The sequence below is a fragment of the Onychomys torridus genome, chromosome 6 (genome assembly GCF_903995425.1).
Source record: "Onychomys torridus chromosome 6, mOncTor1.1, whole genome shotgun sequence".
In the NCBI taxonomy this organism is placed as follows: domain Eukaryota; kingdom Metazoa; phylum Chordata; class Mammalia; order Rodentia; family Cricetidae; genus Onychomys; species Onychomys torridus.
Genome location: NC_050448.1, coordinates 43,685,591 through 43,711,212, shown reverse-complemented (window position 1 = coordinate 43,711,212; position 25,622 = coordinate 43,685,591). Strand labels below are relative to the sequence as shown.

The window sequence follows — 25,622 nt, the reverse complement described above, 5'->3', positions numbered from 1 at the left end:
TACCCTTGCCAGCTTACCCTTGCCTCCCCACAATTCCATCTGCACAGAGCAAAGGACAAAATCGACTGGTAACTGATTAAAATCGTATCTAAACACCAGTATGGCAGTGCTCACCTTTAACCCCGGCACTCGGGAGGCAAAGGAAGGCAGATCACTACGAGTTCCAGGCCTGCGTGGTCTATACAGTAAGTTCCAGCCAAGTCTACAATTAGATTCTGTCTAAAACAAAATCAAATGGCAGCTGGCACATAGTGAATGGTGAGAACTGATGTATGTGAAAATGCATTATGTAAAAAAAAAAAAAATCACAAAAAGTTACAAACGTGAACATTAATCATCGGTTCTGTCAGAGTTTCCTAAATTCACTCTCCTATACTTTAGAACGACCTAACCACTAAAACACTCCTAATGTTAAACTCTTATAATGCAAGATCATACCTTTTGGATTTCTTCAGGTAATGCATGCACGGGAATGTGACGATTCATAATTCTCCCAATGTACTGAGAAAGCACTGCAGAAAAAGTCTAAAAACATTGATGGCAATAGTCAGAATTCATTCACTGACAGGAAAATTCAAATGATTTAAAAATTCTTAGTATTGGGGGATGAACCGGCAATAAATACTTTGACAGATGTTTGTTTTATCGAGTCCATGTTAGAAGGTACAATTTAAGTTTCTGTGTAGTCCTTAAGCCACATGAGGAGCTACAAAAATTATCGACATGTATCTTTTCTATTTTTCAGAAAGTTATACACTAATAATAAAATAGTAGTTTACTAATTATTTGTTTTGCAACAGAGTAACTAAGACTTTAAATAGACTTATTTCAGTGTTCTAAAATAACATGTTTTTCTGAAAAGCTATAGAAAGAAATGTGCCAACAAGGCTTTTTTAAGCTATAGAGCACAAAAAAGATTTAGAGTTACAAAGTTAGGCTAGATAGACACTGAACAGAAGAGCCACCAAAGCATCAAAGCACATGCCAATTGCAGCCAGGATGGGTTTTTACCTAGGAAATTTACCTAGATTTTACTTTTAACAGATTTTCATTCTCTAATAACAACAATTCAGTATAAAACTTATTACTTTCATGAAACTACAGGCAACAGAGACATTTTCTTCCTTCAATTTTTTCCCAAACTGGACAAAGACTACCCCATTCAATTTTATCAGTGAAAGATAAATCTATCCACGGAAAGGGTAAAGGGGAGAGGGAGATGGCTTATTGAATAAAGTCCTGGCCACACAAGTGTGACCCCAGCACCCATAAATGAAGACTAGGGAAGCAGAGACCAGGATTCCTAGAAGCAAAGTGGGTGGCTAGACTCACTGAACTGACCAGTTCAGCAGCACTCAGGTGAGAGACCCTGTAAGGTGGAAAGCGATGAAGACACTTGGCATCAACCTCTGGCCTGTACACATACATATACATGCATACACATGTGTGCCCATGAACATGAATACACACCTGCATACTAACCACACACACACACACACACACACACACACACACACACACACACACACACGCGGAAGATGCCGAGGCTGAGATGGTGGTATGGAATGGTGCAGCGGACTCAAGTGACAGACTCAAGTGACAGAGACACAGATTCCCTAGCAGAAAAGGTGGTCTAAAGTGCTGTGGGATGGTCTTTCTGCATGCTGTGAATATGTGTTGCTACTATTGGTTAATAAAGGGGCTGTTTGGGCCTGTGGCAAGACAGGTTATAGCCAGGCAGGAAAATCCAAGCAAAGATACAGGGACAAGAAGGTGGAGTCAGGGGAGAGCCTGAGAGCCGCCAGGGGAACAAGATGTAATGGAATACAGGTAAAACCACGAGACATGTGGTGATATATAGATTAATAGAAATGAGTTAATTTAAGATGCCAGAGCTAGCAAGCAAGAAGCCTGAGACATAAACCAAACAGTTTGTAATTAACATTAAGCCTCCGAATGATTATTTTAAAAGCAGCTGCAGGACCACAGGACCGGCGGGGACAGAGAAAAGTGTCCGGCTACACTAAAGCCCATGACTGATACACAGAGGTAATATAAGAGTCAAGAAAGGAATACTGACCTATCTTTTACGTGGGGATGGGAAGTTAGCAAAGGCTTCCTATGGTTGTTTGTGTTAGGTCAGGGCAAGAGACTGGAGACAAAAATAATGCTGTTTTTATTACTGCAAACTGCTCAACCATTGGTGGAAGAGATTCCTCAACTCTGGGTTAGCCCACAGATCCCTCATTTCAGTAAGCCACTGTTTAAAACAAACAACTCATGAGTTGTCTTCCCACATATAACACAAGGCAATGTGTACATCTGGCAATGTGAACTGAGGTCAACCATGAGAGTTAAGTTAATTATGTCAAACTGGGTCCAAGTGACCAAGTACATAATCTGATGTTTGGCATACTGTCACAGTCACATGGCAAGAAACCAGGAGGCTCATTATCCTCAGTTAAGCCATCATTAGTTAAGGAAAATGATAATATCTTCAGCTCCACTAGGAATATATTTTCCCTAAAATTACCAACTAAATCTCCTTGTAAAGTACCACCCACCAAAGCATTAGCAAGCATGGATCTAAGTAACAGTATAAATTCAAGGTACCAATGGAACATATTTTATTTAGTGCCTTCACTGTGACTCTACTCCAACCTATTACTATGCCACCAGAAGGACAGCCTTCAGACTATGAAAGGAAAATTAAAAATAACACCCTGGTAAATTAGAGGGCCCTCCAAAACACAGGGGTGGGGGAGAAACTGACTAAGTGTTTGATGCACATCACAGAAAGATGGTAACAAGATTAGGGATCCCATTCTTTTTATACAGCCGAGTTACATGCATTGCATTCGTCCCAGAAGCATTAGTAATTCGTCCTCATATAATGAGGTCTTCAATAGTTTGCTATCCATTATTGTAAAATCCACGTAAACTGGGGTCACAATCTGTGGAAGCTGGTTACTTCTGTGCTAAGCAGTGAGTGCAGATGGTTACAACTAGGAGGCAAACGCCTAAATTCCCAAGATGACGACAGAGACACTTTAATGTTTATTTTTGTTATGCCTATATTTTAAGAAAAAGTCCACACTGGGTCTTTATAAACATTTGAATACCCCCCAAAAAAAAGGGAAGAATTCACAGATAATTCAGTTTTGGGGAGAGGGAGGGGGGTGTTCGTTTTTTTTTTTTTTTTTGGCAGGAGAAAACTTGGAATTTTTAATTTGCCCGTCCATTATTTTGCCTGTTTTACCAAACAAGTTCCCTTTGGTCTTTCCCATGATACATGTGTAAACTGCCCCGGGCAAAGTACAGTGGTACGTGGTCGTGTGTGAATCTTCTCTGCGACACGGGTCACGAGAAAGACGTGTGTTTTTAAAGGCAGAAACGTCCCCGGTGGTTCATTTCCGATCCTTACACCAATGTCACGCCCGGTCATTAACTCGAGTTCTGTTTCCAGGCTCTTCCTCAAGTACCATTCCGGGGACGTGAATCACATGAGGGCAGTCAGGGGCAGGAGAGCAGGAGGTCACGTCCCGAGACTAGAAACTAACCGCCTGACCGCGCTTGCCCAGGCCTGGCCCAGAGGCTGCCCGGTCTTCCCGCCTCCCCACCCGGTCCTCCCCGTCCTCCCCGTCCTCCCCGTCCTCCCCGTCCTCCCCGTCCTCCCCGTCCTCCCCGTCCTCCCCGCCGCCCCCGCCATCCCCACCGTCCCACGCCGCTAGCCTCCGCGCCGGAACTAAAGAACTGAGGAAGACTGTGACCCTCACCTAGCCCGGGGCACCGCAGGACTTGAAATGGCTTCCCCGGTCTCCCGGGCGACCGCGTTGCACGTTGGCCTGACGTCAGGGCGCGGTGACGTCACTGCCCACGCCATCGCCGACGCGGAAGCAGAGCATTGCATCACGAGGTGCTCGAGGCGGAAGCAGGACGCAGGTGGCGGGGGTCGGAGGGAAGAGCGGATTTACGCACAGTTCTGTGACGGATAGGGATGAAATGGGGCTCTGGAACCCGCCGGGACAGCAGGCAGCCGAGGCTGATGAGGGGGCAAGGCGGTGCGGGAAGTGGGGGGCCATGTGGCGTACCGCAGGGGCAATCCTGGCTCTCAAATGGAGGGAAAAGATGCTTGTAGATGGCATGATATGCAGGGAAGCACGTTCTCAGCCATTGCTGGGAGAAGCTTGCATAGAATTTCATTCTGGTCCAAAAGTCAAGATGAAGGGCTTAGTTCATGAGGATATTAAAACGCGCTACCCCACACTCATTATGGAAGGCTCTTTCACACTCTGCTGACTGGCCTTTAGTCCTACATTCATTTGTAAAGCAAATATTAATGACCTATTACGCGACAATCAAGCAGGATGAGATGATGCTTGGTGACTAACCCAGGCCATTAGTATGATGAGTGCCTTCTTCGTAGTCCACATATATCCTTCTTCAGGATTATCTGAGGTCCAAAGTACTGATCCTCCAGGAACTATAGAAAACACGGTTTTCTAGTAGAAAAGACACTACTATTAAAGGATAGTGTGCATGAATATCAATAAAATGGCACTGAAAAGGGAAAGAAGACCAGAAAATATGAAATAGTACCAAAACTATTCAAGCTCCTGGTCAGTAGCTATCTAGTATCAAAATGACAGCATGAAAGTAGTGATCACTTCCCTACGTCATGAAAAGGATAGCTAACACAGAAACCAGCAACAATCGAGTAGCTAGTATTATGTACTGTATTTTTTTAATATATACTATAGGGCTAGAAATAGAAGGCTTCCACCAGCATCAGTACATACATGAGTTACGAGTTGCACAAAATGTTCCCATGACTTTCACTTCACTGGGTGATAGGAATTTTCTGTTCCTTGTAATATTCAAGAACTGTTGAATGTTATAACCACTGCTCTGTCATTGACCAAAATATTGTTATAGGGCACATAACTACAGATTTGGCAATGATATCCTTTACTGAGCACTTAGTATCTAAAAAAAGGCAACCCTCTGAAAATGGGGTGAAGTCCTGTGGAAAGGTTATAATTCACTTTCTTCTATGCTTACTCAGCTACACATCACCTTGCGTTCATTTTCCTTGCCACTATGAATGTCCCTCAAATCTTCAGTGTCCAGTATAGTAAGTAGCCTTAGATGATAGGAAATAAATTTAGAAATCCCATTGCTGATTAAGTAGCCACACTTCAAGTACTGAATTGTCATATGTGGCACCCATACAGAAAGTTTTCATCATTATAGATTAATCTATAAAATCTAATCTACTATGACCGTCCAGCTTGCCATTTTTCTTATTATCTGTTGATTTCTATTTCTTCCTCTCTCTCTCTCTCCCATGCTTTTTTTCTCCATTCCATTACTACCCATCCTATAACTAAAATGCAATCTAAATATGTCCATTGTAGGGTGTATTGAATACAATTTTGTGCTATCCTTTCGTTGACTTTGCTGATTTTGCTCGTGTGTGTGTGTGTGTGTGTGTGTGTGTGTGTGTGTGCGCGCGCGCGCACGCATGTACCTTGTGCTTCAGAAGAACCCAGAGCACTATATGTGCTAGGCAAGTACTTTACTATTGAGCCATATAAGTAGCCATATGTGTGTGTGTGTGTGTGGTCTCACTGTAAGTCAGCTGTTTCATGTTTTACTCTGACTTTTAAAGATAATACACGACTTTTAAAAATTAAATTCCTTTTAACTGCTTTGTGACTCTTTATGGATATTTTCTCTGTGAGTTGGTGACCCCTGATAGAAAAAAAAGATGCCCTCCTGGTTTATAGAGTGTTTGTATATGAGCGAAATTCAGCTTTCCACCTGGCCTGAAGACCTCTTATAGTTTATAAGAACTCCTGTATGTTTGTTACTGTAGGAATTTCCCTAAAATACTCATCCCACAGGACAGTCATTCATTTTGTCCACTTGTTTCATGCTCTCTCCTTTCCCAGCACCTATGAAAAGCAGTATAGGAAAATAGGTACTTTGTTTATAAGTCTGCTAAAAACAACAGGAAGTCCACCCAAGATGGCTGATTTTAAAGTCAATGCAGAGTGGTACAAAGGTAGCATGATAAAATTACAGTTAAGTCCAACCGTATTTTCATCCTGCAAACCACAACACAATGCAACTCTGTCCTCTTGTAAGCTGGAATAAAATGGTTGTGATCAGGCCTCCCATGTTGGAAACAACTGCTGCTTTCATTGCTATTTCTGGGCTTCTTCCAATGCAAGGGCAGAATTTTTAAAAAGCTAACATTTATTGGGTTCATTCTGTTTACCAGGCACTTCATACACAATGCCTCGTCTAATTGAGAACCCTTCCAAACATAACTCTGTCAGGTCCTACTTACTGTTGACTTTGACAGAAGTGGCCAAGGGCATGGCCCATCATGTGAACACAGAAGTGGCTGGATCCGGGGTGAGTGTAAGTGGAAGCACCTGGGCCTCACATGTTGAGTTAGTTGTCTCTGCCAGACAGCGGGTCTTCCTGGAACATTAGCCTACTGTGGATTAGAGACACATGGCTCAGACTTGGTTTCTTCATGACATTTGCCATACAGCTTCTAGCTGTCAAAAGAGGTTAGCTACAAAGACCACTGTGCTTTGTTTTATACGCCCAGCACATTTTCTTCTCACCAAGATGGGGTTTTTTCCATCCCGGACTTCTAGCATGCTATTACATTTAAAGCTGCAGATGGCCTTATAAAGCTGATTTGCATATTGAACCCCAAATAGCTGTGGTCTAGAAATGAGTTAGACCACAAAATACTATTTGTAGGCTTGGGCTCTGTATCTTTTATCAATCCTATATATACAATATAAATGAGTGTGTGGTAAAATAGAAGTCACAGAGTTTAAATGGCATTTCTCCAAAACTTCAAATACTTTGTCATTTGTGCAGAAACATATTGTGTAACAAATATGAATTTGTTTGAGCCTTCGACTATAATTGTTGAACAAATTTCCCGTGAGACAAGTTATATCCTTAAATGATAAATGTCTACTTTCAAATTTGAAAATTTAAAACACTCACTACAGGGGCTGAAGAGATGGCTTAGCAGTTAATAGCACTGTCTGCTCTTCCAGAGGACCCCAGGTTCAATTCCCAGCACCCACATGACAACTTACAATTGTCTGTAACTCCAGCTCCAGAGGATCTGATACCCTTACCCAGACATACATACAGTAAAAACACCAATGCACATAAAATAAAAATAAATCACTAAAAAAAAGACACTATAGCAAAATTCATGACTGTAAATGTATCACCTGTGGCCTGCTCACTACCAGGAAGAGCTTCATTAAAAAAATGTATTGTGTCAAACATAATACAGTATTTGTTACATCCATATATTCTAAAACACAAAGGTACAAAGCTCTAATGACAACAACTTAATACCCATAGTTAACTTGACACTCAGAAATATGGTACTGATAACTCCTTAAAAATTGATCTTCCCATTAAACTCATATTCCTTTTATTAAATTCTCAGGATCTCAGTCAGGCCTACAACAAACACCTCATAAATATTAGATGCTTTAAAAAAAAACTGAAGATTGGGGGACTGGAGAGATGGCTCAGAAGTTAAGAGCACATACTGCTCTTGCAAAGGACCCACATTTCAGTTCCTAGCACCCACTTAGGCCAGGTCACCATCACCTATAGCTTCATAACCAAAAAAAAATCTCACGCCCTCTTCCACACTCCAAGGGCACCTTTGTTCACATGTGCACGGATATGAACAGAGAGACACATATATGCTAGGAACTATTAACACAAACTACCAAGCATTATTATCAGTCTATCAAACATATGATAATATTAAATATTTATAGTAGCCTGATTGATCAGGGTATAGAGCAACTAGCATTCCTAATCTTTGCTGTTAAAGAATTAATGCATTTATTACTTTTTAAGGGGTGTAAATATTTGAGCATTTGAAATGTTCAAAACTAGTGAAGTAGACATTTGATTCAATGTCTTGCTTGTGTTCAGGAATCCAGACATCTTTACTCTCACCTCCATTTTACCCACAAGCACCTGTGAGGCTTCCCAAGTCCAAGAGTGGGTTCAGAGCAGGTCACTTCCACAAGTCCATTCTCTGAGAGCTGCAAGGACCCTGCCATCCAGTTCTGATGAGGGGAGCTCCAGGAGGTTAGTGGGAGGCTTGGGAAAGTACTTAGCTTGTGTATTCAGTGTCCATCAGAGTCTTGTTTATACAATTTAAGAGCTGGAAATACTACAGGCTGGGGAGGTAGCTCAGTGCAGAGTTCCTGCCCAACAATCAGAAGCTCTGGGACTGAGTGATTCCCCAACAGCACAGAAAGCTGGACATGGTAGCATAATCCTGTCATCTGAGTCATGCATCCTGGTGCAGAAAGATCAGAAGTTCAAGGTCATAGCAAACTAGAAACCAGCCTGGACTACACAAAACCCTGTTGAAACAGAGTGAGGTTGAGAGAAAACTGAAATACTAAAATATGAAATAAACTTGTTCATACAACAAGATTGGATAGCTGTTAGAAATGTTGATGTGGGATAGGTAAAGTGGCCTATATCTATTCCTGTAATCCCAGCTACACGGGAGGCTGAGTTAGGAGGATCACAAGTTCAAAACCAACCTAGATAACTTAGTGGGACCTTATTGTAACTTCAACCAAAAAAAAAAAAAAAAAAAAAAAGGATTGGAGTAGAGCTCAGTGGTAGTTTACTTGCCTAGCTTATGTGATGCTCTTGGTTCGGTCCCCAGTGTCACACAGTGTGTAGAGAGAAGAGAGATTGTGTGAAGTAGCTGTTTAGTGCTGAAACATGTCGGTTCTGAAAAAGTAGGTTAAAAAACAGTACCACAAATCTTAAGTATTGTAAACATTCATTTTATAGTTATAGCCATAAATCTATATCCTGTCAGAATACAAGAGTGCCTAACAGGATCAACAGGAAAGCTAATCAACTTCAGGAAAGGATGAGCCAAGATTGCTTTTGAGAAACACTAGGGAGCCATAGAACCACTCAGGCCTTGACATCTACCACTTACTAAACGTTGGTTCCATTCTCTTGTGTGGCTGGCAGTTGGCAGGGATGTGGTGGCTGACAGGGTTTTGCCACCAAGAGGAGAGAGGAGACTGCTTGCATGCCCAACCTCCTTAGAAATGCCTTTCCTCGGCACATGCTGATCTTTTAACCTCATCACTAAGGCTAGGAGTCGGGTACTACAACTGATTCAGCTCCAGCCAGATATTAGCCTCTTGACGGAGAGTTGGGGACCAGGAAAGGCCAGACACAAAGACACTTGTCTAATTCCACATCTAGAGAAGAAGGAGAAGCAGAATCCAGGGAAGGAGGCAGTCCTACTCAGGAGCAGGAAAGAGTCTGGGCAGACAAAAACAAACATTTCCTACATTTTCTTAAATGAGAATCAAAGTGACTTGAGAGAACTCTGAAAACTAAAGTGACATTTGCTCTCTCTTCCCAGATGTGATAAAGTGAAAGATCATTCAGCCCTTAAAACCCTTCGTGACAGTTTATGGTATGAACGCCGGCACAGGAGAATCCCTGCTTCTTTACTAATTCTATTTGTATAGTGTTAGTGGGGTGTGTGTGTGTGTGTGTGTGTGTGTGTGTGTGTGTGTGCCTGTGTGTGTGTAACTAGTGTGTGTGTAACTAGGCACCGTAAGACTCTAATGGCACCATAAAAGAATAGACAATTCATCGAAGTCTAAATTATAGGAAAGGCATAGGGTTTTCCAAGTTTTTAGTTTAATGGGGGTGGTTTTGTATTTAACTGTGTGTCAATCTTTTTCTTCCGAACTTGATTTATCTTTGAATCTCCATAAGTAGATAGCTCCATGAAAAACACTTTTTGGTCACATAATCTTGAATAAGAGCTTAGATTCAGTGGTCTTAAAACCTGTTGGGTTCCCTTTTTAATTTCCTCTGGGCTTTTGAGTCATCACAATAAAGAGGTCTCTACAGTAGTGCACCAGTGCGATCAGGCAGCTTTGATTTTAAAAATAAAACATTGGGGGGGAAAAAAAAACCGCTTCTGGGAGGGATGAGAGCAAAGGATCACGACTGTTTTCTGAAATGAGGTTTTGCGCAGAGCGAGCAAAACTTGCGTCCCAACGCCTCTGCCCTTGCTGGCTTCCTTTGTCAGCACGTCACAGGACTCGCACTTGTGAGCTGTGCATCTGCACCCAACCCATTCCTTAGAAAGTTTCTGCGGCTCACTGCTTGCTTCTTGACCCAGCACCTCCAGCTTCCGATTGGCTTCATGCATCGGTCTGAGCAGGTTTTACTGCCCAGGTTACCGGTGTTCCGATAACACCGGGACACGGTGAACTGGCTCCCCCACCCACAAGCATAGCGTGCCTGCGGCCCTGGGGTTGTGATGTGGACGGCGGGCTCCGCCCTGCAGCACCTGTGTCCCCAGCACGAAGTGCGTGCGGCTGGGAGCCTGCGGGTCACGCAAGCCCAGGCCTCCCGCCGCCGCTCGCGTGCGCTCCCGGGGCTTCCTGGCCGCCCGGGCTGGCCTTGCGTGCCGACGGCGCCGCGTAATCCGCCGAGGAATCCTATTCCGGACGCCGTCGCTAGCCCGAGGGGGTGCCCTGCTCTTGACGCCGGCCGGGAAGTTTCCGGCTCGGAAGTTGCAAGGCACACGCTAGTCGGCGACGAGACCAGGGCGGGCGGGGCAGGCAGGGAGAGCACGGGGCCGAGGGATCGATCTCGAGACTCGGAGGAGCTCCAACAGACTTGGGACAGGGTGGCAGCTGTGCACACGCAGTGGGGAGGGGGAGAGGGGCCGAGGACCCCAGTGCACCATGACCAGGCCGGGAAGTTTCAGTCCTTGTGACGTTTGGGGAGAGGTGGAGATAACTTGAAGGATGACAGAGGGAAGGAATCTAGGGACGTCGTGGCTACCGGGTCGGGCTTATCTGCAGCTCTAGCTCCTCGCTCCGAGACCTAGGGGCGGGCGTCTCGTTGAGCCGCGTGCAGGCGACGGGAAGCGCGTGTCGTGAGCAGCAGCGATGAGATCAGTTTGCATAACCACAGCGTCGGGGTGGGGAGGGCAGCCAGTCACGCAGTCGCCGCCCCACCCCGTGCAGGCTCTGCCCTGGTGGCTGCGGCTGCCCCTCGGATTTCGGGTGTCGAGAGCTGGGAGTAGTCCTGCCCCTTCCAGGCTGGGGCCTGCTGGGGCATCAGAACTATTCCAAGGGAGTGGCGAGGAGGCGGTGGGGAAGAAAGCCACACAAAACTCAGGGTTAGCAGGCTGGATTCTAATAGGCAGCTTTCTAGACACAGTGAAAACTTCACTGAAAACTTCAAAGACCACGATTATGGAAATGAAAGGTCATTGAAAGGGGCGTTTAATTTGTATATATTATTTTCGCTTAGCAGTCGTGTGTGTGTGTGTGTGTGTGTGTGTGTGTGTGTGTGTGTGAAATTTAATTTATGCACTCAAGTCTGGAATTCTGCTTTAGCAAGGGAAATAATTATGGATTCAGTTAAGAGTATGGGTACAAACGGATTACTTAAAAGAACAATGAACTTGGGAAAAAAATCCAGCTCCTAACAAGAAGGCCATTACATTCAGCTTTTCACGGTCTTGAACATCTTGGGAGGGCTCAACAATAATACATGGCGGAAACTTCTAATTAGGCATTTAAAAACGCTAGCATTTACGCCAGGAAAACGTCAAGAATGCCTTGTTATAGACATGTGAATACCATCTACACATATCATAGTGTTTCCGTTAAATTTTTGTATTTCAGTCATTTACTTAGTATACAAGCAGTTCACACGGGTAGGTCTGTCAGTTACGTAGAAGATTAAATACCATAAAAATTGCGACCTTGAATTTCATAAGATTCTTCTGCAGACTGTAATATTCGCGTAGTTCGAGTTCAGTAAAGACGAACATAAGTACTTAGCACACGCCATCAAATTAAAAATTTGAATGAATGAATGTGTAGAGGCTACCCTGTGATGAGTCCAGCTATGTACTAAAATAAGTGGATAGTGTTTCCCCACTCTGGATTCTTATGATTCTGGTAAAGTGTAAATAAGACTCCCAGCATTTTATCCTGGGGGCATGAGCTGAGCAACTATTACCACAGATACTATGAGATGTTTGTAGGAAGAAGGTATATATTCAATTATTACAAGCCATACAAAAAAACTACAAAAGTATAATGTTTAAAACTATGTTGCCAATAGTATTTATATAGGGTTTATCAAGTACTGGTATATGATATAAGAGGCTCTATGTATCATTACATATTTGACTTATAGAAGCTTCATAACAAATATTCAACAAATATCTCATTGTGTTCAATGGAGGTTTGAAGTAGTATTACCATACCTATACATTAATAACATAATTATATACGATTGGTAATTATGTATAGTATACTATTTAATTGTACTTGTGCTATTTTCTAAAAGAGTTGAGACTTTTAATCTATGAAGTATCTAGTAGAAAACTAAGTTTTGATCACTGTTTGTTTTGGTATATTTCCTATTTTTTATTTAAAAATTTTTTATTCATTTACATAACAACCACAGATGCCCCTCTCATCCCTCCTCCCAATCCCCCCACTCCTGCCTAACCTCACCCTCCTACTCCCCCTCCTCCAAAAGGGTAAATTCTCCCCTGAGGGGACAGCAAAGCCCAGGATATTTAGTTTAGGCAGGACCCAGGCCTCCCCCCTACCTCAAGGGTGAGCAAGGTATTTGATCCAGAAAGCCAGCTCATGCACCAGGGACAGATCCTGATCACACTGCCAGGGGCCCCTCAAACAGACCCAGCTACACAGTCTCCAGTATGCAGAGGGTCTAGTCCGATCCCAGGCACAGCTGTTGCTCTTAAGTTCGTTGAGTTCCTATGAGCTTGGTTCAGTTGTTTCTGTAGATACCCCCATCACGATCTTGACCTCCCCACCTAGCTCATATCCCTCTTCCCTCTCTTCGACTGGACTCCCAGAGTTCGGCCTGGTGCTTGGCTGTGGATCTCTGCATCTGCTTCCATCAGTTACTGGATGAAGGCTCTCTTGGTCCAGTCGGAGCTGGCAGAGTCTGTTGATCACTCTTTTCTTGATGCACACAATCTTGAAGGCAAGAGACCTTGTAGATATAATTTTCTGTGCTGAATGCCGGAACATCTAGGATTAGGAATTTATTGAGCCCGAGTGTGTGTGAGGCATGGTTAAAGTTGGGCAGTAGGGAGACAAAACGGACTGTTTAATGTTTAAATGGTCTCTATTTAAATGCAAATTACATTAGCAATACTAATGCCTTGCACACATCTTTGTGTAAATGTAAAAAACTTGTCTTGTTTGAAGCTTCTGGTAGAGAATTCTTGAGAAGAAAATGACGGTCAACAGAAAGGGGCTTTCTGAAATGGACCGGAAGCTCCAGATAATGCAGTTACCCAATTTTAACTAGAATCAGGAAACAGATACCAGACTTTAAGCAATCTCTTGCATTTAGAAAATTGTAAGGTAGGGTTGGGACTTAGTTCACTTGGTAGAACTGCGTGTAGCAGGCTTTGGGCTCAAATTCAAATCTAAAATATTATAAGGCAAAAGCAACCAATATTCTCTGTCTTTTCCCTCCTCAGACCTACCCTCATTTCTCTTCATGTCCCCCGTCATCACTTTGAGGCCATTTGACCATTTTCCCAGGGACCTGCATTGTTGTTCACTGATTGCATGCTGACACCTGAAGTGGGTGGATCTCCATCCCTACCTGGAGTTAATAAGACAGCCTCCTCCTGAAAAGGGGTGTCTTTCTCTAACGTGAACAAGGGCCCCAGGAAGCTTGCAGTAGTACTATTTGTCCTCAAGAAGAGATCTGCTCCTTTGGCCAGCTGACACACATTTAGCTCCCACTTGCATTCAATAGCATTGCTCTTTGAGGAGTGTCGAAGCTGGTGGAGCTGAGTGATGTGTAGGAATCCAGAGAGATGGAGCTGTGAATGGATAGATGTCACCTTCCAAGGTCTCATTATGAAGAGCAGCCAAGGAATGACAATTGTGTAGAATGTTAAAGAAGGAGGAGGAGGAGAAGAAGAAAAGGAAGGAAGGAAGGAAGGAAGGAAGGAAGGAAGGAAGGAAGGAAGGAAGGAAGAAAGGAAGAAAGGAAGGAAGGAAGGAAGGAAGGAAGAAAGAAAGAGGGAGAGAAAGAGAGAGAGAGAGAGAGAGAGAGAGAGAGAGAGAGAGAGAGAAGAAAAGAAAGAAATCAATGACAGGGCCTGGAAGAACCTTGAGTCCCAAAACATTGTCTCAGTTTTGCAGCACACTGAGGAATGTGATAGGGTCAGTTTGGCTCAATCTTCTGGCTGAACTCCTTGGTAGGATTTGCTGTCTGATGAGTCTGTCTATTCAAGATCGACGTCCTGCTGAACACTTGGGATAGCCTTGGGTTTGAAGTATCCCCCCCACCCCCCACCGCTGATGTCTCTGAAGTCTATTGGCATTACATCATAGTCCAAACAACAAGCGGCGGAGACTGTTGGGTCAGGATGGAATGACCTGATTAGTCTAAATTTCTGCAGGAGACACATGTGAATAGATGAGCCCCAACCAGACCCTGTAGGATCGAAATCTTCTCTGGATGGGCCACACCCTGAACACACACCTTAAATCTCCTACTTCTTTGAAAGTTTAATTTATTGCTTAACAACTCCAGGAACAGAGTTAATTTGATTTTTATATGATTTAATTATCATAAAAGAAGAGTTACTGTGTAACTTATTAAAATATGTGCATAATATAAATATATAAAATATTCAGAATTAATGTCATGTAAGAGCATAAAATTATCCAGCTGAATTAACACCTTAAAAAAATAGTTACCAATGGTGATTAAGTACTCAGTCTTTTAACTTTACATTAGGCCTAGAGCAAATAAAGCATATGAAGGGATTTGATTACTGCACTACACAATTCACCTTTTACTTAACAAGCAAATATTCCTAAGAGATTTTTATGTATTTTAATTTTTTAAGATTTATTTTATATGTATGAGTGTTTGTGTGCTTGTATGTATGTGTACCATGTGTATACCTAGTGCTCAAAGAGACCAGAAGAAGGCATCAGATCTACCTGGAACTGAGTTACAGACCACAGCAATGGTGCTAGAAACCAAACCCTGGTCTTGTGCTACAGCAAAAAGCTCTTACTTAGCCACTAAGCCATCTCTCCAGAACTACCCTCCCACCACTGCCTTTTGAACTAGGTCTTGCTACATACTCAAGCCTTGAATTCCTGGCAGTTCCTCTGCCTCAGCCTCCAAAGGATTGATATTACAGGTACAAGCCACTGCTCCTGATTTCCTCTGGAATTTTTAAAAGTTATTGGTTATTATTTAACAAAGCTTTTATAAAATGTTGCTTTCAATGTTGCATAGTCCTAAAAATGTGAAACACAATAAAGAATTTGACTGAAACATTCCATAAGCCCTGTGGCTACCAAAACTAAGAGATATAGAGGAATTAAGGCAATTGTAGGACTCCATACATATAAGATGCTTTTAAGTATGATTTATTACTATGAGCATATAAATTACAATTCCTCATGTTGAGACATATACAACCTTCAATAGGTTGTTCCTTGTTCGAAGGGTGGAGACTGTTGCTTTCCTGGTACCACCCTGTGAGTGATCCTGGTTTGAGTGAATCAGTTAATAAACGGGAGAGGAAACCATTCAGAAATAACTTCTGGGCCTTCCCTGTTTCTCTCCTGATGAGTGCCTGCCCAGATCATTCATGCTTTAAGTGAACAATAAGAAAAAAGGAAGTGGTCCAGATGGCAGCCTCTCTGTGGTCAGATGTCTCTGAAATGAACAAAGTATTTGCAGATGTTTCAGCAAGTGGAGGGGCTGGGCTGTACCTAGGCCATAGGAAACGACTTCCACACCTTGAGGCCACCACACTAAAGGTGTCATCACTCATCTGGACAGGATTCTGCTGGAAACTTGAAAAGCATTCAAGGCTGGAATGCTGCATGAATCCAGACTTGCCTCAGGAATGCTGCCAGGGCTCAGATCTGAGTATGGAAATTAATGCAATTTGTAAAAATGGCTATCAGGGTGGTTGCTTATCTGGAAATCAGATCCTTTAATCACTGTAGACAGAACTAATGAAAGGAGAAGAAATCATCATTGATTTTGAGAGTCTCCTCCTAAATTAGTTGGCCTTTGGCTTTTGGAGAGCAAAGTTCAGATTCCAGTTCCTGTTTAACAGGAAAACAAGTCCGACACTAAGTAGAGAGTCTTAGATTCCAGACTGAAGCAGTGGGACACAATGGACTTCTGAGTCTTGAAGAAACCTTCACTTGAGAGTCGCTGAAGTCATTCCCCAAAGAAATATTTCTCATTGTGCCTTTGGAACTTACTTGGATTTTTTTGTACTGTCTTTTTTTACTTACATGGTTTTAGCAATATGTGTGTCTTCAGCCTATTCATTTCTGTCATCCAATGTAAGTCTTTGTATTTTCTAATGAAAACCTTCTACAGTCTACTTTTATGCACTCTGTCTTCTGCTGGCTGGCTGTGAGATGGTAGGTGCTATGATTATAGGTACTAACTCTTTGATGTGATGATGCCGTGCAAAGGCACCTTCAAAAGTGCAGCTTGTTAGCTTTGTGTCCCACCCATATGACAATCTGAGACTGTTTTCTCTGCCCTGATGTAGTAAGAACTGGGGAGAGGCTTTGCTTTTAGGTGAGACAGAGCTTGTTTTCCCAAACAATGAGAATGCATGGCAACACTAAACTTGTTCCTTAAAATTTCAAAGTAAAAAGACCTTAGTGTGGCATTGCTGTGGACACATAGTTCACAGAGACGGGCAAAAGAAAGGAAAAATCACTGTCACTGTTAACAAAACTGACCAGCATATGTGGAGAAAGAGAAAAATTAATTAGCACTAACATTATTGGAGAATTATACACGTGTTGCTGTTCTAAGTGAACTGACCTTTTTGAACATAGGAATTCGATGTGTAGCACTAACTGTTAACGTGGCTGCAAATGTTTTTGTCTGATTGTAGAACCCAAACTCTCAGAGATGTACTGGATTGTGGGCTAGATGACTGGAGCATATAAGCAACTTAAGTGTCACTGAGATCTTAAGATTAGATCATTACCTGCTATAGAATAGCAAATTATTAGTGCAATTCTATTGCAGGTATATGCAAGGCACTAATCTTGGTCTGAGGATTTAGCAGTGAACAAGACAGATGTGTTCTCTTGCTCCAGTCACACAATCAACAGAGATGCTGGAATCAGAAGGGAGCCTGCAGAGTTCTAATTAAAACAGCTTCCATCAATCAAATGCTAACTCTGTATCAGGCCTGAGGGTTTCACCTGTTTTAAGTCATACGACCTTCCCTGAGTTGGACATGCCACTCCTGAGGTCTCCTGCCTCATTTTCTCTGCCCAAGGAAAGTGACTTCTCTGTTTGGAAAGATGACATTTCCTATGTAATTCAGACCCCTTCCTTCTTTCTTGTTTTGTTTTGGGGAGCACAGTGTGGGATGGACCTGGGCTTTCAGCAGAGGACACTTGCTCAGCTCTGCACTTCCAGGTCCTGTGGAACACGGGACCTGAAGGGGGCCTCTTCAGGTTTTGTGGTTGCTAGCTGGGTTTCACATGGATATCAGCTTTCTCATTAATCAGTCAGGGACCACGTGTATTCCTGGAAGAGAGAAACATTTCATAAACCTAAAAGAAACAGTTGTATACTATCAAAGTAGAACCATCTAAAGCCAGTCAAGTTCTATCCAGTTGGCATGACTGAGCCTCACATACACACCGCACCTGTCACATCACCTAGGAAACAGCATCTTAGGATAACATTGACATGACCTTCACAGCTTTAGCTCAGTTCCCACAATTTGTAAAACTGTGACATCCAGCCAGCCGTTGGGCTTTTTTTTTTTTTTTTTTTTTTTTTTTTCTGGGAGACAAGTGGTGAAGTGAAAAGCACGTGGAATTTATGGGATTGGAAAACCTAGATTTGAGTCCATTCTGAGTAAGGCTTTCACATTTTGAACCTTTGGTTTGTTTTTCTTAACACTATACGGTGTTAGAAGTGCTTAACTCAGCTCACAAAGCTGTCGAAAGCCCTGTATCCAGCTACATGCACCAGTGAGATGTTCAGTGGACAACGGCATGGGCAAACACTTCTACTTATTTGCAAAGGAATCACTCCCGCAAAAGTTGTATCACTTGCAGTTGTATTGTGATTCATTCAGTTCAGATAAAATTCTTGAGCCAGCTGGGTGTGGTAGCACTCACTTTTAGTCTTGGTTCTTGAGAGGTGGAGGTTGAGTGATCATGAGCTTAAGGTTTTCCTCAGGTACTTGATGAGTTTGTGGACAGCCCAGGCTATAAATGAAAAATAGAGCAGAAGCTGAAATCTTCAAGATCTCATATAAGCATTTAAAGCAGACCATAAGTGTGAAAACACAGGGTTTTGACAACTGTTTTATGTTGTGGAATATTCCTTTACTGTAGATGTAACAGTCTTATTAAATAAGAAACACAGAACCAAATGCAGAATTAAAAGCCCAAGAGGTCAGAGCAGTAGCTAAGAGCTAAAACCGCCTTCTTACCCTTTCCTGCCGCTGCTGTCCTTCCCCTGAGAAAGAGGCCTATTTCCTGTGTGTCTGTCATTTTACTGACTTTCTGTTCTGTCTTCTTATTGGTTGTAAACCCAACCACATGACCTCTTCATCACTGCCTGTCTATACAGACCTCCAGGTCTCTATGGTTGGTATTGAGATTAAAGGTGTGTGTCTCCATGCTGGCTGTATCCTTGAACACACAGAGATCTGCCTGTCATGTGATGGGATTAAAGGTGTATGCCATCACCACCCAGCTTCTGCTATGGCTTGCTATTAGCTCTGACCCCGAGGCACTTTTATTTATTAACATACAAATAAAATCACATTTCAGCACAAATAAAATATCACCATACTTTACACTGTGTGAAGATAATTCACTATGATTGGTTTAATAAAAAGCTGAACAGCCAATAGCTAGGCAGGGTTTTCAGGGCAGAGAGAATTCTGGGAAGAAGAAGGGTGGAGTCTCGAGGAGATGCCAGGGACAAGAGTAAGTAGCATGGACTTTGCAAAGTAAAAGCAACAAAGCCACATAAAAGAATGTAGATTAAAAGATATGGGTTAACTTAAGTTATAAGAACTAGTTAAAAACAAGCCTAAGCTATTGGCCAAGTTTTCATAATAAATAAGAAGTCTCCATGTGTTTATTTGGGAAGTGGCAGGCTGGACAGAAAAGTTTTAATAAGGAAACAGATAAATAAAGTATGTTCAATTGTTAAATCTTAAAGATTCACTTTTGTTATTTTTAATTATGTGTATGTGTGCATGAAGGCATATGCACATAAGTGCAAGTGCCCTCTAAGGCCAGGAGTTTTGGATATGCTGGATCTGGAGATACAGGCAGTTGTGAGCTGGGATCCCAACTTGGGTCCTCTGCAAGAGATTCTTAACTGACAAACCATCTCTCCAGCCCTATTCAATCTTAAAACATTTTTCTTCTAAGTGTGTAGGATTGTTTCTCCATGTTTCCCTACATGACAATGATTCTGTGCATTGTGTAAGGTTTAAAGAAAAGGAATAGCAGAGGTCAACCACATGACCTGAGACATAAAGAACAAAATGGTTTGAAGAGAGAGATCTATGATTCATCATTAATCATGAGAATCTATTGAAAATAAACCATACCTACATATTTTTGTGTAGCTATCAGATGGCTCATAGATCTTTACAGTAAAATTCCCAAAAACTACAAATAGTTTTATCATTTTCTCTTGCTTGTATAAGTGATCCAACCCCATTACTCTTTTCTACTAAAAATGACTACTGCTATGTGGTGGTCTGAATAGAAATGGCCCCCATAGGCTCATATATTTGAATGCTTGGTCATCAGGGGGTGGTGCTGCTTGAGAGGGATTAGGCCTTGTTGGCCTAGTTGTAGCCTTGTTGGAGGAAGTGTGTCAGTGTGAGTGGCAGTTTCTAATGCTCAAGTCAGGCCCAGTATCTTTCTCTTCCTGTTGCCTGAGGATCCAGATAAAGAAGTCTCAGTTCCTCCAGCACCATATCTGCATGCATGCTGCCATGCTTCCTGCCATGCTGACAATGGACTAGACCTCTGAAACGTAAGCCAGCCCCAGTAAAAATGCTTTCCTTTATAAGAGCTGCTGGGTCCATGGTGTCTCTTCACAACAATAGAACACTGACTAAGACATGCTTTCAGAACAGAACACTGCAACCAGTACCATAAGACTAAAGATGAAAAGCCAAGAGAAAACCAAGGGGCTTTGGGAGAGATGATTCACAAGTGTCTTAGTTTGATAAAACATCATGACCAAGAGGAATTTGGGGAAAGACTCTATTTGGCTCATGCTTTCACATCCATATCCCATCACTGAAAGAAGTCAGGACAGGAACTCCAAAAGGCCAGGAATCTGGAGACAGGAGCTGATTTAGAAGTCACAGAGGAGTACTGCTTACCAGCTTGCTCCTCATGTCTTGCTTGGCTTGCTTTTGTATAGAACCTGGGACCATATGTCCAGGAGTGGCACTACCCAGAAGGGTCTGGGCCCTCCCACATGAATCACTAAGAAAGTGCTCTACAGGTTTGTCTATAGCTCAGTCTTGTGGAGGCATTTTCTCAGTTGGGGTTCCCTCCTCTCTGATGACTATCCTGTGCCAATTTGGCATAAAATTAGCTATCACAGCAGCTCTGTATGACGATAGCCTTGCAAAGGAGCTGAGGCTCAACTCCTGGTCCCACTAACTCTATTCACTTGACCACCTCTGGCTTTTATTTTTGTGAAGATGTAAAAAATGAGGATGATCCCTACTTTTCAGTTGTGAGAAATCATACATACATAAGTATCTAACAATCTACAAAGCACATGCCATGTTTTTTTTCATATTTTGTTTTGTTTTTGTAAATAGTGTTCTGGTGAGACTAATATCTCTTCTTACTTTTAAAAAAAAATTAGATTACACTTATTTATTTGTCTGGGACAGGGTATGCATTCAATGGCAGAAGACAAGTTTCAAGAGGCAATTCTCTCCTTCCAATATGTAGGTACCTGGAATTGAGCTCAAGTCATTAGGCTTGATGGCATCAAGCATGAGAACCAGAGTGTGTATTCTCAGATCCCACATAAAAGTGAGCAGGCATTGCAGCTAACTCTAATAATGCCAGCACTGGAGAGGGAGAGAGAGAAGATCCCTGGGGAAAGCTAACTAACTACACTAGACAGGTTGAGTGAGCGCTGGGTTTAGGGACAGACCCTACCTCAAAAAACACAGTGAAGAGCAACTAAGGAAGGCACAAACATCAACTTCATGCATGTGAACATATATATGTTTATGTTTATCACCACATACACACAAACACATGTGAAAATAAAAATATGCAACTGTGCTGAAATTTGGAAAGGTTATATTCTTACAGGCTTTCATTCTTTGGTGTGTGTCTTGGGATATTTGTTTAAGTATGCAAAGATGTGTTTCATTTGTTAATGTTGTAGAATATTTGTTTAGCTATGTAAAGATGTGTTGCATTTGTTTAATTATGTAAAAATGTGTTGCTGTATTTCCTTGCCTACCTAAGACACCTGATTGGTCTAATAAAAAGCTGAACAGCCAATAATGAGGGAGGAGGTATAGGCAGAACTTCCAAGCATGGAGAGTAAGGAGGAGGAGGAGGAATTTAGGCTTGAGGAAGAAAGAAAAAGAGAAGCCAGAGAGATGCCAGGGACCAGACAGACAGACACAGAGGAAGGAGGAAAGTAGGACATAGAGAATGAAAGAAAGGTAAAAAGTCCTGAGGCAAAGAAAGTGTAGATTAATAAAAACAGGTTAAATTAAGTTAAAAGAGCTAATGAGACAATCCTAAGCTAATGCTGAGCATTCATAATTAATAGTAAGTCACCATGTCTTTATTTGAGAGCTGGTTGATGGCCCAAAGAAAAATCCAGCTACAGGAGTATGGTGTGGTGTGTGTGTGTGTGTGTGTGTGTGTGTGTGTCTGTCTGTCTGTCTGTCTGTCTGTGTCTGGGGGTGTTATAAGCATGTGCTCATGAGGCCAGAGGAGGTCATCTAGTTTCCTGCTCCATTATTCTCAGCCTCATTCCTTCAGACAGGGTCTCCCACCGAACTTGGAGCTAGGCTGGTGTCAGTCAAACCCCAGCGATCCTCTTCTCTCATCTCCCCACCCAGCAATGGAGTTATAGTTACATGCAAGGCTATGGCAGGCTTTTATTTTTTTTTACATGGGGTTAGGGTCCAAAATTAGGTCTTCCTGCTTATGCAATAAATGCTCTCACCCACTAAGCCATCTTTTCAGTGCCCTAGACTACATTTTAAGACCACCTTGGAAAAATAATAATGGTCCTTGTGGTGATTTGAATAGGAATGGCCCCCATAGACTCATGCATTTGAATGCTTGGCCTATAGGGAATGGCACTATTGGGAGGTATGGCCTTGTTGGAGTAGGTGTAGCCTTGTTGGAGGAAGTGTGTCACTGAGAGGGTGGGCTTTGAGGTCTCAGAAGCTCAATTCAGCTCTTCCCCACTGCTTGTGGATCAAGACATAGAACTCTCAGCTCCTTCTCCAGCACCATGTCTGCCTGCATGCCACCATGCTTCCTGCCATGATGATAACAGATTAAACCTCCAAACTGTAAGTCAGCCACAATTATTTTCCTTTATAAGAGTTGCTGAGGTCATTGTGTCTCTCCACAGCAATAGAGATCCTAACTAAGAGGGTCTTCATAATGGAATCTTTCTTTTAAGGTTAAAATAGTAACAAAAAGGAGGCTGGGATACAGCTCATCTGCAGACCCCTTACGGCTATGCCTGAAGCTCTTGTTAGATCCCCAGCACTGTAACCAAGGAGAAGGGGGATTATAAAAAGTTTTAAGGAGTTAAAAGAAATAAATCAAACAGAGAAACAAAAACAACAGAGCAAACTGTCACTTAGCTATATCAAAGGGCTACTAAGAGTCTCCTGAATCATTTTCATGAAAATTCTAATTAACCCCAAGGCTTCCTTTGCACAACTCACCCAATTGTAACAACTTTTTAAATTGAAATTCTCTATTTCAGGCTTTTTCCAGGCTACCAAATTTCTTCTCATTTTTCAAGGCTCCACTTAAATGCCCCTATTAAGGCGACACATGTAAAACACTCACTGTGTGCCCAGAACCTTACTAAGTGCACTGCTTGACTTGTTTTATTTTCAGGGGTTATCAACCCTAGAAAATAGATACGATCAACTGCTTTGTACAAATACACTATGAAGAATCGTGACACTTGCCCAGAAAAAGAGTCCAGCCAGGAATTGAACCCAGGACTCAGGATCCAAAGTCACTTCTGTTCCTTCCTATCACACAGGGTGTGCACATACCACTGACATCCTTTGTCTTTGAGCACTTGCCTCCAGGAGCGTGTGTGTGTGTGTGTGTGTGTGTGTGTGTGTGTGTGTGTGTGTGTGTGTGTGTGTGTTACTGAGGCCAGAGTTCAGGGCCGAGCTTTTGCAAAGCAAGCGCTCACACTGTACTGTACTCCCCTCACTCCCCCCTTCAATGCCAGCAATGATTTAATTGGATTCTGTACGTATTCTTTGCATTTTACTTGTCTACTGGCTGTGTTCCTTTTGCCAGCTGTTAGCTGAGCATTTTCTGTAGGTAAAGTATTGAGTGGCTGGAAGTGGAATGGCAATTTTGTTTGTTTGTTTCATTTTATTACTTAAAAGAAACTGTGGTAGAGCTAAGATGTAGGTCAATGGTTGATCCTCAGCAACAGCAGCAAAAGAAAGTTGTGGCAAAAGACACATAAAATCAACCACCTTAACAGTGTACAGCTTGGCAGTGTTAAGTATATCCACTTTGTTGTGCAACTGTAAATGATTTCATTAACATTTGGAATCCCCATAGTACCTAGCAGATGTTTGCTGACAGGTGGGAAGTTTACCATCTGTCTTAATCCATCAGATAACTATAACAAAACACCATAAACTGGGTTAGCTTATAAACAACAGATTTATTTCTCACAGTTCTGGGGGCTGGGAAGTCCGCTAAGTTTCCGGCAGATTCAGCATCTAACAGTGGCTGGCTTTCTGGCTTTTAGATTGGAAGCCTCCAGCTGATGCTTTTCTCCAGTGGGAGGACAGGTCAGGGAACACCATCCTCCTGTACTGACACCTCACCCAAGGTCCTACCTCCCAACCCCTTCACCTTGGAGGTTAAGAATTGGGGGACACAATATTGTAAGATCATGTAATATCTCAAAAATGTCTTTAACCTGAGTTCGCCATGCTCAAGGGCTCTCAGTAGCCCTGCCAGCAAAAGCAGTTATTTCTAAAGCAAATTACTCTATGTCCTAAGAGCTGTCATACATCTCATAGCCTTAATTTGATTTATTCATTTTCAAAATAGAGTCTAAATTCACACGGCTTAAAGTTTGCTAGTGTAAGAATAGCAAATGTGGAAAGCAGATTCATTTCCTGAAATGTTTGAGGCATATATAAACAAAATCAGGCGGTTTCTGGGCCCCATCTTTCACACAAAGTATAAGATGCCATACACATTTTTTGGAGTCTTCCTTTTTTCACTGACTGTGTCTTGAAGGTCACAGCATTCCCCAGTCCACTTTTACATTCCATGGACATGCTGTACTATGTAATTGACTTACTCAGGTCCTTGTCAGCCAGCATTTAGATTTTCTTCTTTGCTGCTCCCCCCCCCCATCTCTTGTGAATGAAACATTACTGTCATCAATGACATCTGTGTGCATCATTTCCCAAGCATGCAAGTACATGTGTTAAATACATTTCTAGATTCTGAACTACTTGGTGAGGGAGGGTTGTGTGTGTCTATAGTTTAGGTAGACATTGCTGAAGGTTTGTAAATTGCTGCTTTTCTCCCTTATTCTCCAGGGGTTGAGAATTAGATTGTAATGACATATGGTGTTGACAGTAGGAGACATGTGTAAAGAGCAGAGGTGGAGAAAAATAGAATCCCCGCCCCCACTGCCACCCCTTTTACTTGTAGCAAAAAGAGAACTGCTTGGCCAGGCCTGTCAGGTCATGCCCTGCCTCCTTAGGTCTCTCCAGTCACTCACCCAGGGTTATTATCATGTAAGGCTCCTGCTCCACAGGGTTCAGGCTGCTGGCCCAAGGTTAGCCTGAGAAGCCTAGGGCTGCCTCTCCAGGCCAACCAGGCTCCCTTTGGAAGGTGACGAATACTTGGATTTGCATATCTATAAAGGCAACTATCACTCCACTTTATTCTGGACTGCCCCTATTATGTGTGTGGCTTAATTATTACCAGCCCTGCCTCTCACACTCAGAAGGGTCTTGGATTGGACGACAATTTGCTAACATTGCAGAGATGGGGCAATTCTGAAAGGAACCTTAGGCTTCTGTAAACATGCTTGGGGAGAGAGAGAGACACACTGGGATTTGGGCCTCACTGCCTGCCATTGTCTAGGGTAACCAAAAAAGAGCTTAAATTGATCATAAATGAACTTCCTTCTACCTAGTAGGAGTTAGATAGCTCTGAAAACTTTTAAAT

At 42.5% G+C, this 25,622-nt stretch overlaps 1 protein-coding gene across 1 annotated transcript in view; it reads right to left on the bottom strand.

Moving 5' to 3' along the window:
* The window catches only part of Lekr1 (leucine, glutamate and lysine rich 1), a 170,630-nt gene extending 166,792 nt beyond the window's left edge, over positions 1 to 3,838 (bottom strand). Inside the window, exons 1-2 of the mRNA XM_036189266.1 lie at positions 3,777 to 3,838; positions 439 to 525 (exon numbers count right to left, since the gene is read on the bottom strand). Coding sequence (XP_036045159.1) covers positions 439 to 486 — 48 coding nt within the window. The 5' untranslated portion in view covers positions 487 to 525; positions 3,777 to 3,838. The remainder of the gene's footprint in view (positions 1 to 438; positions 526 to 3,776) is intronic.
* Positions 3,839 to 25,622: the final 21,784 nt, after the last annotated feature.